This window comes from Porites lutea, chromosome 1 (genome assembly GCF_958299795.1).
Source record: "Porites lutea chromosome 1, jaPorLute2.1, whole genome shotgun sequence".
NCBI lineage: Eukaryota > Metazoa > Cnidaria > Anthozoa > Scleractinia > Poritidae > Porites > Porites lutea.
Window position 1 is genome coordinate 58,752,956 of NC_133201.1, and position 13,194 is coordinate 58,766,149.

Below are 13,194 nucleotides of genomic sequence, written 5' to 3' on the forward strand. Positions count from 1 at the left end.
CTAAACAACTAGGGGACCGTCTATAACAGACCCTGAGAGCCTACGGTATGACTCTCAGCTGTCAGACTACACTAAGTATTAATACAATTGATCACTGGAGGATGGCGAAAGACAACAAACAGCTTGTTGGAACTTAAAAAACAGATATGCCTAAGACATTCGACTCCATAAACCCAGCTCTGTTACGTAGGAGTATGCGATCGTTATAACAAAGTGAGAGTGGCATCTCCGGCTATATTCACACTATACTGGATAGCTTTTGCGCATGCACCAAAACCATACGGCTTCTGTTCACAGATAAGAACGCTGATTTCTGCGCGATATCTACGAGGGAAAGCTGCCCCGGCCAGCTCCGAACCCTAAAATGAAGATTCATATATGGGATAAGTGTCCATACTATGCCGCATGAACAGCTTTTCGTGGCGGCCTATTTTTTAAAGCTGATTATAAGAATCTGTACTGTTCAGACTATTATACTACTACATGAGAAATTTCTGTAATTTGATTGGCTTAGAGCAGTAGTATTTCAACTTAATTTGAAATACCTACATGTGAAAATTAGAAACGTTTTTGGGGTTGTAGTATAAACAAATAATAGCATGATTTGTACGTGATATTTGGCGTAAATACCACTCGTGATATTTCAAAATTGTCGCAAATTTCACTCGCCTAACGGCTCTTTAAATTACGTATAACAATTTTGAAATATCACTTGTCGTATTTATGCCAAATATCATCACTACAAATCATTCTATTACCTATACAAATAATAAAAGATCTTAATGAACTGAGTCTCGCATTAAATTTGGGTTTTCAAAAAGTTCATTAGCTGAGCAGTAGCTGAGATGTTTGAATGCAGTCTTCATTTATAGTTTTTTCAAGGTCCTGTTGAGAATTGGAAGAATGGTGTCGTCAGTAAATGTTTCTAAGCAATTAGGCACGTCACTAAGCAATTGGGCATGTCACTTACGTAAAGCAATAAAATCTGACTTGCTTTCTTCTCTCCAACTGGATTTTGAGCTAGTTTGACTCTCTTAGATGTTCGAAAATCCTATGATAGGCAAGCAAGCAATAAATTTTACAAAATATGTTCCGAAAATTCTAGATCTCAAGTCGTCTTCCGAACAGATATTTTCCGAAAAGTGACGTTAGGTGCCCCTGAAATATTAATTGGAAGGATAACTGTGCCACAGAAGGCCCTCAATCTTATTCTGCTGCAAACTGTCTCTTGGACATTAAACAAAAATTTGGCCTTAAAAAACTGGTACATTCACCAACCAGAATGCAGAATATTACTACTGATGCCTCTGTGGTTAAGAAACTGCCAGGTAACTGCTGTTATAAGTGATTAGGATATGGTACTCTTCAATCTTCTGGTATAACCTGCAAGGAAAAGGTTGCAGGAGCGGAAAGTCTTCATTAGGAGCAAAGCTGATGTAGCGAAAATCAAACTAGACATGTCAACTTTTCAGCAGTACTTTCTCTCGTACCTGTCGAACAACAGGGGAAAAATTTGAATCTACTATGTTGACCACGTTACAAAACAACGTTCCTAACAAAGTAACCTTAAGTCGTTATATGGTTTATATCCGTCTCACCGTCGCCTTTGTCCGAAGAAACACAAGCTATACAACCGAGAAAAAAAATTAATAAACCTGATAACTGGGCTAACTTAAATGTCCCTAGAAAGGCCCTGCTCTAAGCGTTAAAATCTGAGGACCAATATACATCTGAGTTCCTCGTAGATGCCCGTAAAACCAGTCCTAAAGCTTTTTGGACCCATATTTTAAAGAAAGTGAGGAACAAAGAGGTTATAGACTGACTTATATGGAGGTAACACATAAATAACATCTATAATACCACCCCCAACAGGATGTTGGGCTTGACGAAAGACCAGGTGTGGCCTGTTCCAGGCGTTCAGATTGTGGGGAGAGCTCAAAGAGATGTGGGCAGAAAAAAAACAGCGAGGAGATGGAATAGGGATTCTCAAGGGGTTTAGGCCTAGGTCAAAAGTATGTTCGGGGCATATGATTGATTGCCAATATCTCTCGCTAGGAGACCTAGAACTATAAAAAAATGAAATTTTCTCCAAAAGTAAATCCTGAGGTCCTCTTGTGCCTGAACATTTGATCGGGGTCACGTGACATGTCACGAGTCACCGCCGCCTGGTTAGCTCATTTGGGAGATCGCCGGTCTGCCGAGCGGGAGGTCGCGGGTTCAAACCCAGGCCGGACCTGCACTCAGCGTCTTTAAATGACTGAGAAGAAAGTGCTGTCTTTGTAATGACATCTGCAAATGGTTAGAATTTCTAGTCTTCTCGGATAAGGACGAAAAACTGTAGGTCCCGTCTCACAGCACTTTCACTGATTTGTTCTTGTGGGACATAAAAGAACCCACATCGCTATTCGAAACCAATAGGGGTCGTAGACCCCGGTGATGTGGCCAACCTTTACGGGTTGTGGGATTGGGTAGTGATGGCACCTCGCATGGGATCTGAGTCCCGTTCGTGCACATTCCCTCTGGGCAGGCCTGTGTCCAGAAAAGCTGGAAAATAAATAAATAAATAAATAGATCACTCACATAATTCCATATATTGCCTCAAATCTTAATTTTTCATGTGCCATGTGTAAGGTCAAATTATTGTAAACAAACAAGTTTAAAGTTTGCCATAACCAAAATCTAGGAAGAGATTCCTACCAACATAAAATCAGTCAGCTACTACCACTTCAAAATACAATACAATCAAATTCTGCTTAACTCTCAAAATTAAAATTGTAATATTTCAAAAATCTCCCTCAATTTAGGAAGACTTATGAAAGGTTTTACTTAGTCCCCTTGCCCCGGCCCCTTAAATAAACTCGCTAGTTAGGTTCATTTATTTATCGACACCCTCTCCTTTGATTCTAGTACATTGTGATTCAGCAGACCAATTTTTAAATTTCATTTTTAGAATTATAGTTTCAATTGAAAACATTTATATACGGCTTTTGATGCTTCATTTTTACGATTGCTTCAAGGTAAGCCTCGATCTCCCTCCCAGTATCTATTGTTTCAAGGTACAAGCCTGTTTTTCCCGGTCTTCATTCACAAGTTTAAAACCAATCCTTACCAAACTCGGTATATCAACTGTAGTTGCAGGCAACAAGAGAAGCCCGCAATCCTGATCTCCAGGCTGTTATTACGCATGCGTCGCATGTATGTAGCCAGCATTTGGACTTCCACTAAGATCAAGAATGTATGGAACGCACAGCAAGCACTTTGATCACGCGCGTTTGGACCTTCCATCACTCCTTATCACTTCAGATTTCTTGTTTTAGGAAAACAAAAGAAAAATAGTACGCGAAATACGACTTAAATAAGCGCATCGCGGCCAGACTTATTTGACAGCTAGTCATTCACAGTTGCGTTATTTTTGCATACATAATTAGTAGGCGGGATGGCGAAAACAATGGTTTTCTGGCAGGCGTTTCCCTCCCTCCCTTCCTCCTCGCGCGCCCCTCGCGCCCAAAACCCCCTTTCCCTTCCCTTTCAAACGCAGGCTACATTTCAAAAAGTATGGTGTGAAGAAATGACGGAGGAACAGATTATGAACTCCACGTTGATGAGCAGAACTGCCATTATCGGTGTACGCAATATCTACGATTATCCTGATACCTTATTGGAAATGAACGATTTGTTCAAGCGAAGATTATAACAAAATACGTTCTTTGTATCATCTGAAGAAGGACCTACCTATGAACCAAGACCTAAGTTACAGAGACAATTTGGTAGACTACACCGTCAAGTAATGATGTAACCATTAGCCATTTCTTTATTGTTATTATTTCTTGTGTACAATGATATACTCTTTGACGTGAATAAAATAATTAGCGATGAAATACTGTGTCGCGTAAATTTCTTTGCCTTTGGAAAATCGGGTCCACAAATTAAAATAAATAAAATGGGCTGAACCCAGGGTTCATATCTGGGTTTCTGTTGCCACAACTCAGCGACCTAAACCACCAGCAGCATACCATCGCGTGCAGACAACACTCGTTTATCTTGTTTCTTTTCCAATCGCCTTAAAGCCCAAAAACGTACATTAAGTTCTTGTTTACTTCAAAGAAGTCTTTCTGCATTTGTGTTGTTAAGGCAGAAAATCGTTCAATGTTTAATGCCTCCATGGTAAAGGGCGCCACAGCCTACGAGCAGCCTCTCTTTTTTCTTAGTCCGTCGTGCAAAAACCCGCAAAGGCTTTGCGGGCAGTCTCTCTTTTCTTCTCTCTCTTCCCTCGTTTCGCGCGTCTCCCGGCTTTGCCCCTCCCGCGCACGTGCACTGCTCTCACTAAATCTGCCGAAAAAGAGAGACTGCTCGCAGTGTAAGGGCGCCATTTTCATGCATACTAAAATCCTATACGTGACGTCATCTGCTCTGTGATTGATTCAAAGTCCTGAATGCGAATGACCTCCAGACGTCATCTGCTCTGTGATTGGTTCAAAGTACTGAATAGGAATGAGCTCCATTGTTCCATTTGTTCTCTAAAGCTTAAACAAAAGAATACTGCTCTGTGATTGGTTACATGCCATATCAACGCCCTTCACTACTACCGTTGCCAAAGTTCAGTAGATAAGTTTTCCATCGCAGTTGGACATAGCTGTCCTCGCTATTGAAGTATAACTCTAGGCCACCATGAAGTCCTTTGTAGTGATTGGCCTTCTCGCCTGTTTCATTGGCGCTCTGATGACAACTGTTCCGTCGGAGGAAACTTTAGAAACACCTGAGAACCAGGAAAATAACGGTGAATTAGGTGCCCCTGAGGAAACCGTTGATAATGATGAAGTTGATAAAGAAGGCGACGAAAGTGAAGACGGTGATGATGAAATGGATGATCCTGAAAGGTAACTAATCCATGCCACGGTACGGCACCTGTTCTTCAGTATAAAACTAGTAGAGGTCAAGGTAAAGAAACCTTATTTTATGTCGGTAGCTCGAAATAGTCACCTGACTAACAAACCTGAGGCCGATGTTGCGCTCATTTTTAACCTCCTCTCTCCATTAGCGCTCCGTTTTACGGGTATTTAAAGCTACTTAAAAGTACATGGAAAGCAAAGAAGTAGCAGGAAGGATTTGTGGTCACTCCTGGGAATCGAACTCGGGAACTCTCCGGTATCCGGTCATCTCTTTCCATCGTTCCAAGTCAGATCGTTCCAATCAATAGTCAGATCGTTCCACAAGATAGTCAGCTCGTTCCACAAAAAAGTCAGTTCGTTCCACATATGTTTTATCTATTTTCTAAACGTGTGAATGTTATCCGAGCGATCGGAACATGGATGAAAGTCTTTTCAGAACTATTTACATAATGTTGAGAAAGTACTACGTAACATGCGTGTTTGTTGTTTGTAAAGTGGTTTTAGATTAAACAGCGAGAGAAACCTGTCACGGTTTACGTCGGTTTCCGGCGCCACTTGTCGAGTTCGAATTCCGGCGTGACATTCGAGTTCGCTAACATGCCGAATTCGCTGGGTATGTTAGTTCACAGTTTAGAGTTTGTTTGTATCCATAAACCACGAGCAATATCTATAATTTATACTCCTTAATCCTGTTGCCGTAAAAAGATATGAAGCTTTTGATAACCGCAATACGGCAATCACGGTGCGGCTTTAATTATAAGATTTCGTTTCCCGAATTGTCACGCGTTTATAGAAATGATCTGAAGGGAAACAAAAATTACTTAGAGTTAGCGGCGGTGTTCTTACATTATTTTTACATAAGCTCGGATTCCTTTGTTCTTTTCGAACTCCCGAATCAACTGTCTGAAAAGCTTTGTGAGGCTTTGATTGTTTAAAGGCAAGAGCGCGGCTAATGAACACCTAATTAAAATGCGAGGGGATTAAGTGACCTATCCCCCTTGCATATTAATACATAATCCCCTCCCATTTCAATTAGCTTTTCTTAAAGAAAAAAAATTAACAAATGTTTATTGGAAATATTAAACACGACGCTATAATTACTAAAATCAATTAACTGAGTTGCTTTTCTTTTGCGCCATTTTCACGGATTTTCTTAGTTGTGCCAGTTCATCGATTTCCACAGCCAGAACGACAGTCCGAAATTGAACAGCGTCTTTATACCGTGTAGCTTGAAAATTTTGCGGGAGTTTTATTTTGCGGATTAGCGATTTTTTGTAGTTTGCGGGAACAAATTTTTGCGGTTCGAGATGACTGAGATTTCTGGTGGGAACTGTTCAAATAGCAGAATATTTAAGTGGAAGAAGCCTTAATATGGTATTTTCAACTTTTGTTTGACGGTATGTTGAGTCAAAGTTCACTCTACTTCCATATTTAATGGAGAATAATACGGTAATCACTGTAATATCTTACTGCACAAAGGGACTGAACAACAGCAAAACAAAACAAAAGCCTATCCCTACCATACACAACAAGTCCATTAAAAGCAGAGTTTTTAATTTGACTGAAGTGTGTTAATTTTTGCGGCGTTTTATTTTGCGTTTTTTTTTTGTACGGGAACTAATTTTAGCGAATCGAGGTCAATCCGCAAAATTAATTCGCAAAAATTAGAATCCGCAAAATTTTCATGCTGCACGGTATTCTACGGTTCTACGAAAGTGTCGCTGTCATGGTAAGGTGTTCCGTTCTTTAACCAGTCATCACAAACTCGCGTACTCCATGAAGACATGTAGTTAACCTCTTTGTGTTTGTGGTATTCTTGCTTGACTTCTCGACTGAATTTCCTTGTAGTGATCCCTCGCCCGGAATTTTCTTTGTCTGTAAACATGCAGGTCGGTCGAAAGATCGTCGGTGCGAAAATTGAAGTTGTTAACTGCTCGCTCGTTGTCTGCACCCGCAAATGAATATTCAAAATTGTTTTCCGAAAGCTCAATTACAGTACCGCCCCCGACGCTGCTTTAGTTTGAGTAATAAACGGCTCTATTTCTGACTCTGAATCGCTCGACACTGCATTCACTGCGAACAACTAATTTGAAATGCGACTTTGAAAAACTAACATAGTTAAAAAGCCGAGGAACTTGTAAATGCCACCAGTGCCAGCATGGAGTGTTAAAAAAGAAAAGAAAGATGAACAATAGAGGCATTTTTCGTCACTGTATTTTTGCATCCCTTGAGGAATCCTGGCCAATGTAAAAATAAGTCGTTTATCGGCCTTCAGCTCGTGGTTAGTGATTTATTCCCTTGTGCGTTGCCCTCGGGCTGCGCTCTCGGGCAACGCACGAGGAGAATAAATCACATAACCCCTCGCTTGAGGCCGATAACCCTTACCTACAGTAAATGTGAGAAGGAAATCCAGGGTAAATCGACCTTGGTTCGAATTAGCGCGAGGTTCGAGTCATCAGGAGTCAACTGCATCTTTTATGTAAAACTGTATGTTGTTTAGGGGTAGTTTCGAAAACGAAGCACTCGAAAACGAAGACCGAAGAACGAAGCACCCAAATCTCGAAAACGAAGCACCCAAAACTCCAAAACGCGAAGCACCTATCCATCCCAAGGTTTTATAAAAGCCTGCCAACTGTTTAACTGAACGTTTCTAGATAGGATATCCTATGGTGTTGTTTTCAAAATTTGCATAAATCTGGCGCTGAAAAGAAATATTTAGGTTACAATGGCTTCGAAATACTGTACCTTCAGAACGGCATAACTTTTACTTGTTGTGCTATATCTTTCAAAACCAGCAATCGACTGTAGCTAAAAAGCTCTCAAAGCGGCGGTTTAAATGTTAAAGCCCGTGGCTGGTTGAAATCGTTTCTTGTTTCTTTTCAAACGACTTGGGGACTTGTCAGAAATTAGCAGCCGGGGGAGGGGAGGTGGGAATTTTAAATTTGGGTTCGGAAACGAGGTGACCGATCCCTGCAGTGGGAGTGAAATTTGCCAACCATTCCCTTGAGCTTGGCCTAAACTATCATGACCCTCCCCCTCTTGTATAAATGATAAAATCTACTTCTTGCAATACACTAGAGTGAGTCAGTATTATGAAAACTCAAAATATATTTCTAATCTGTTCTTTGAAATGCTATATACATACATTTTAGATGACAGCATTAAGAGTCCGACTCTGATTCTGAGAGCTGATCACTCGACTCTTTTATTTCTCCGATACATATCTCGATGCATCCTCGGAGACCCAGGGGCAGATAGTGGGGGCGAGGGAAAGTCTAAACTGGCGGAAAAATATGGCACAAAAAAAAAGTAAAGACTTTTCTTCGTGCCTTATTTTTCCGCCCGTTTAGACTTTCCCTCGCCCCCACTATCTGCCACTGGGTCTCCGAGGATGATCTCGATGCTTCTGTGATTGTAAACCTTTTTCCGTTTGTCGGTTGATGCACAAACGCTAAACGCCTTCTCTTCAGTTGTTTCCTTCTCGACAGTCATGGCTTGGTTTATGCTTAGTCCGAAAGTTGACATGACATTTAATCGAACTGAGATATTTTAGCAAGTGAACTCTATATTCCGTCAATTTTCAGTGAAGATGCTTTTACGGAAGACGAAGACGAAGATAAAGACGACGATGCGGAAATTGATGCGGAAACTGAAGAGTCGGATGATCCTGAAAGGTAAACTGCATGATTTCACACATTCAACAAACAGCGTTTTTACTTCTTTTCGACTAAGGACTAATTTTCATAGTGAGCCGAAGAGAATCCTCCACTGAGACCAGACATATCTCTCTGTCTCAGAAATAATTTCCCAAATACATGATGACATCAGACATGCTTTTCTCTTCACCAAGCGTCGTTTAGGTACTAAATTATCAAATCAGTTGACCACTCGCTGAGCTTTTAACAAAACCAAAAGCCCGCGGAGCGGGTACAAATGGCATATTTCCCTCATGAATTGCCACCAACCTCGGGATCAGATAGTGAAGTCAGTTAACAAGTTACTTTCTACAACTTTCAATATGAACTGCGAATCTGTCAGCGCAACTGTCAATCAACTCGCAATTAGGGTTAGGCGACCTTTTATCGCCCATCTTTTATTCTTTCTTGATGCGTCTCCTCCACAGAGCACTTCCTTAAAAGAAATTGACGGATAGTGCTAGTCAACAATTTACGCGCTCCAATTTTTTAATCGCTACAGTCCTGATTGTTCCTTATAACTAACAATCTATTCCTCTCCTTTCAGTCCAAACCCTGTTTCTCAAGATGACGATGAAAACGACAATGCAGAGTTAGAGAATGCTGAAAGGTAAACCATATTCCATGCAATTAAAAACTGATTGATTCGAACCTTTTCTGGTGTATTTTTTTCCCTTTAGTTGACGCCATCATTGATAATAAAAAAGATATACCATTATTTCAACTATTTTCATATTTTCGTACAGCCTGCACACTCAGGCTGCTGTTCATAATCACTGCCAGAAAAAAGAAAGGTTGACCGTCGTTTTGAGTCATTTTCTAATTTTTCCAAGTGATAGAGGAAAGAAAATGTCGACTTTTTCAAGTTTCATTGCATTTTACCGAACAAACTTCTTAACCGTTTTTTTTTTTTTTGCGCATTACTAGGTGACTATTTCCTCTGTTTAGACTCTGTTGAGTTTAGGAAGAATTGCATCTCGCTGACTCTACTCCTTTCAGTTTTCACCTAATCCGGCAGGAAACGATTGACCAAGGAATTCGACCTTTTACTTCATGATAGCAATTGTTTAAAAAAAATTACTGAAAAACTGAAATATGTTAGCAAGTGTAAGTCACAACCATTTCAACAAATTTAAACGTCGTAGCGCTGACTTGCACGCATTCTGTTTGATAAGTGAAAAAATGTTCATATCATTGTAAATAACTGACGAATGTCTTTTGTTTTCAGTGTTTCCATGACAACACGCAGGCCAGCAGCAGTTCCGAAGGCTTTATATTGGCGCCGCCGCAGACGCCGACGAAGCTACTATCGACGCCGACGAAGCTATTATCGACGCCGACGAAGCTACTATCGACGCCGACGAAGCTACTATCGACGCAGATATTATACACGCCGACGAAGCTCCTACCGACGTCGCTATATTGGAAAAAAATGAACACCTGGTGAATCTAGCTGCTCTTTAACGCACTTTGTCCCCCTTTCCAACAATAAAACATGATTTAAATGTAACTTGAACGACGTAAATCATACTTAACTTTTTGTAGCTTGTAACAAATGTTATTTGAGGTAAGAATTAATAAAACTTGTTTCTTACACCTGGCAGCAGACACTTTTGAACAATGTTATGGGAACAAATCTTGGAAAAGGATGGCTGTCGATCATAACTATGCTATGAAAATTCAAAAGTTCGGTACAGCTGGGTAATCGCGGATACCATTAGGAGTTACCCTCCGTGTATTGGGTGTATAACAGTCAGCAGAGTACTACACCATTTTTCCTTTTTGAATCGTTCCCTATCTTGGGGTATCAAAAGTGTTATTTTGGAAGAATCTAAATCAAGATGAAATTTGGCATTTCTCTAGTGAGTAACGGACTGTGCAATAATTACCTGGAGGGGTGGGGGTTGGAAAATTAGAGAGGGGGCATAGGAGAAAATGACAACAAGAGAGAGGGGGGATTGGATGTAAAATTTAATACATACAGGGGGGCATTACTTTTTCATCCCTTTTTGCAAACTGGAAAAGTAGTGGAAGAGTTATTAGAGTTCAAATATAAATGCTAACATTGGAAAAAAATGACAAATTTATCAACTCTAAGGTATTCTGACTATGAACTGTTTTTTTCCTATCTGTCATGCAGTAGGAAAGGAATGCCTCTGTTATGTGTTTAGAAAGTGCTACTTTATTTGCACTACGATTTAGTAAAACAGAAAACTTTAATTAAAAGTTGCAAAAATAGCACTATAATCAATCAAAACTAACTACGAGAGGACGACTGATAATTTGACTAACAATAGACGACTGTTTAACTGTGACAATAGACGGATCGAAACGCACCAATTACTGATTACGAGTCTTCATAGCCAATAACATCACGGCTTGTTATATTCCTAGACTTTCACTCAACTAAACAGGGACTGCCATTGGTTGATTCTTGGTCACGTGGCCTTGACTAAAATCAAATGTATCCCGATCGTGATACAATAAGCAATGTACCCCGCTCGGGCTACATTACAGCACGTGATCAAAGCATGGTGGAAAGTGGCGTGACAAAGGCGGGAAAAATACTGCCAGGTCCTGCCAGGTCCTGCCAGTTTTCTTTTTCGTGAATGAACACAACAACACAAACACGAAGCCTTAAGCTAAAAAGCAACGATTTTTAAAGTTATCCAAAAATTTCCCAGAAGAAAAACAGTAGCTAGTGGAGGAAAATGATGCAGATAAGGTAAGGAAGGTACTTTGTAAATCATTCAAACAGTGGTTTTGAGAATTAAATTTGTGTTGTTATAAGTACCGAGTCGACTGTTTTGGTTCGCTCCGGTTATTCTTTTGTTGCTGTTGAAGTGAAAGTGTAGAAATACAACAAAACACTTAATGTCAGGTCCCTCGGGAAACCAGTTAGTTTTGTTTTCCCTCGAGTCCTGATGTTTCCCGAGACGAAGTCGAGGGAAACATCAGGACTCTCGGGAAAACAAAACTAACTGTTTCCCTCGGGATCTGACGTTAAGTGTATATTAACTGACAGACGACCAATAACATCGCGACGTAATTGACCAATCAGATCAATAACCAGAGTATAATACCATCAACTGACGTGATACAACTCACTTTGACTCTGAAGATGACTATCGCACAGGTTGTCGAAACGTCAGTCACTGTCAACAACAACAGTCCTATTCAGGACTACATTCACCAGGACGATTAAACTCAGCCTACTTTTGAAATGGCTCCTGGGTTCAAACCTTTCACAAAGATGCCAATGTTAGCACACATGGCATCATAATTTAGCAGAATGAAAAACCCAACTGTTGAAATTTTAATAGCAATACAAATTTAAAGTATGGTAAATAAATATAATTATGTTATTCACCGGCTGGGAGGTCCGTTTTGGGAGTTCTCCAGTCGTTTTCTCGTAGTTAGCTAGGCCGGTGAATAACATTTTTATTTTTTTCCCACTGAGATTTAAAAGTTCCAGGAAAATTTTCCTTCACCATCCAACCTATGTGTGTTGAAGTAGGACACGTTCGTGTTGATGAAGCGCGCGATCGATTGCGAACCAAAAAAATCATTACAACATGGTTTTTGGCTCGGTAAATTATATTATGGCACTTACTGCTCTCTTTTAGAATAACGAAAGGTTTTTGTGTCTTGCTAGACAATTCATAATCTGAGTGTCAAACAAGGATAAAAGAATTGACCAGTTTGATGCTAAAAGCCCTAGGAAAAAAATACAGCAAGCCGGATTTTCTTCGGCTGAATAATTCAAAAATTGCTTTACGATTAGTTCAATCGAGCAAGATGAAAACTACAAAGGAGCTAATTACACAAACGAATTTTAAGGTTTTGAATTGAATTCGAATAAAAGATGGCGATGTGAGTAATAAGCTATAACAAGTAAATGAAAACGATGATAATCGGCTGCTGAAAAAGTGATTCGTGTAGTTTTATAAGTGAAAGCTAAATGCAATCATTGAAAACAACCTTTTTTGATAAGTAGAAAACTAGTAAAAAGCGGCAGAATCTAGATTCATACAGAAAAAATGGAAAACAAAACTACAAACAGCAAAAATGTCCAATAAACTGTGCATAAAAAAAAAATACTACGTACTCCATTCATAAGTTATGAATGAATCAGAACAAATCTGCCGCTATTCGCACGTTGTTTTTAGATTTCCCGGGACTCTAAGTAAACACCAATTAAAAGCGTTGTATTAGTCTGCTTTTTAACATGTCCAATCAAGATAAAGCTTACAAAATATCTAGTTTCCAGCCCTTTTTCTAACCATCAAAAGATGGCGGACGATTATGAAGTTTGCTGCTACACGCTGTTATCAGGGTGCTTAGGCACCAGCCGTTTTTGAGTCAAGGTAACAGAGTAACAAGGTAACAAGGTAACAAGGTAACATGGTAACAAGGTAACAAGGTAACAAAGTAACAAGGTAACAAGGTAACAAGGTAACAGAGTAACAAGGTTACAAGGTGACAGAGTAACAAGGTAACAAGGTAACAAGGTAACAGAGTAACAAGGTAACAAGGAAACAGAGTAACTAGGAAACAAGGAAACAGAGCAACAAGTTAACAGAGAACAAAGCTTCAAGGCAACAAGGAAC

At 39.9% G+C, this 13,194-nt stretch overlaps 1 protein-coding gene across 1 annotated transcript; it reads left to right on the forward strand.

The window, feature by feature from the left end:
• The first annotated feature begins 4,655 nt into the window (after window positions 1–4,655).
• On the forward strand, window positions 4,656–9,207 carry LOC140940508 (uncharacterized). Its single transcript, XM_073389492.1, has 3 exons — window positions 4,656–4,877; window positions 8,474–8,563; window positions 9,132–9,207. Exons 1-3 carry the CDS (start codon window positions 4,669–4,671, stop codon window positions 9,196–9,198), a joined length of 366 nt encoding a protein of 121 aa, XP_073245593.1. The 5' UTR covers window positions 4,656–4,668; the 3' UTR covers window positions 9,199–9,207.
• Window positions 9,208–13,194: the final 3,987 nt, after the last annotated feature.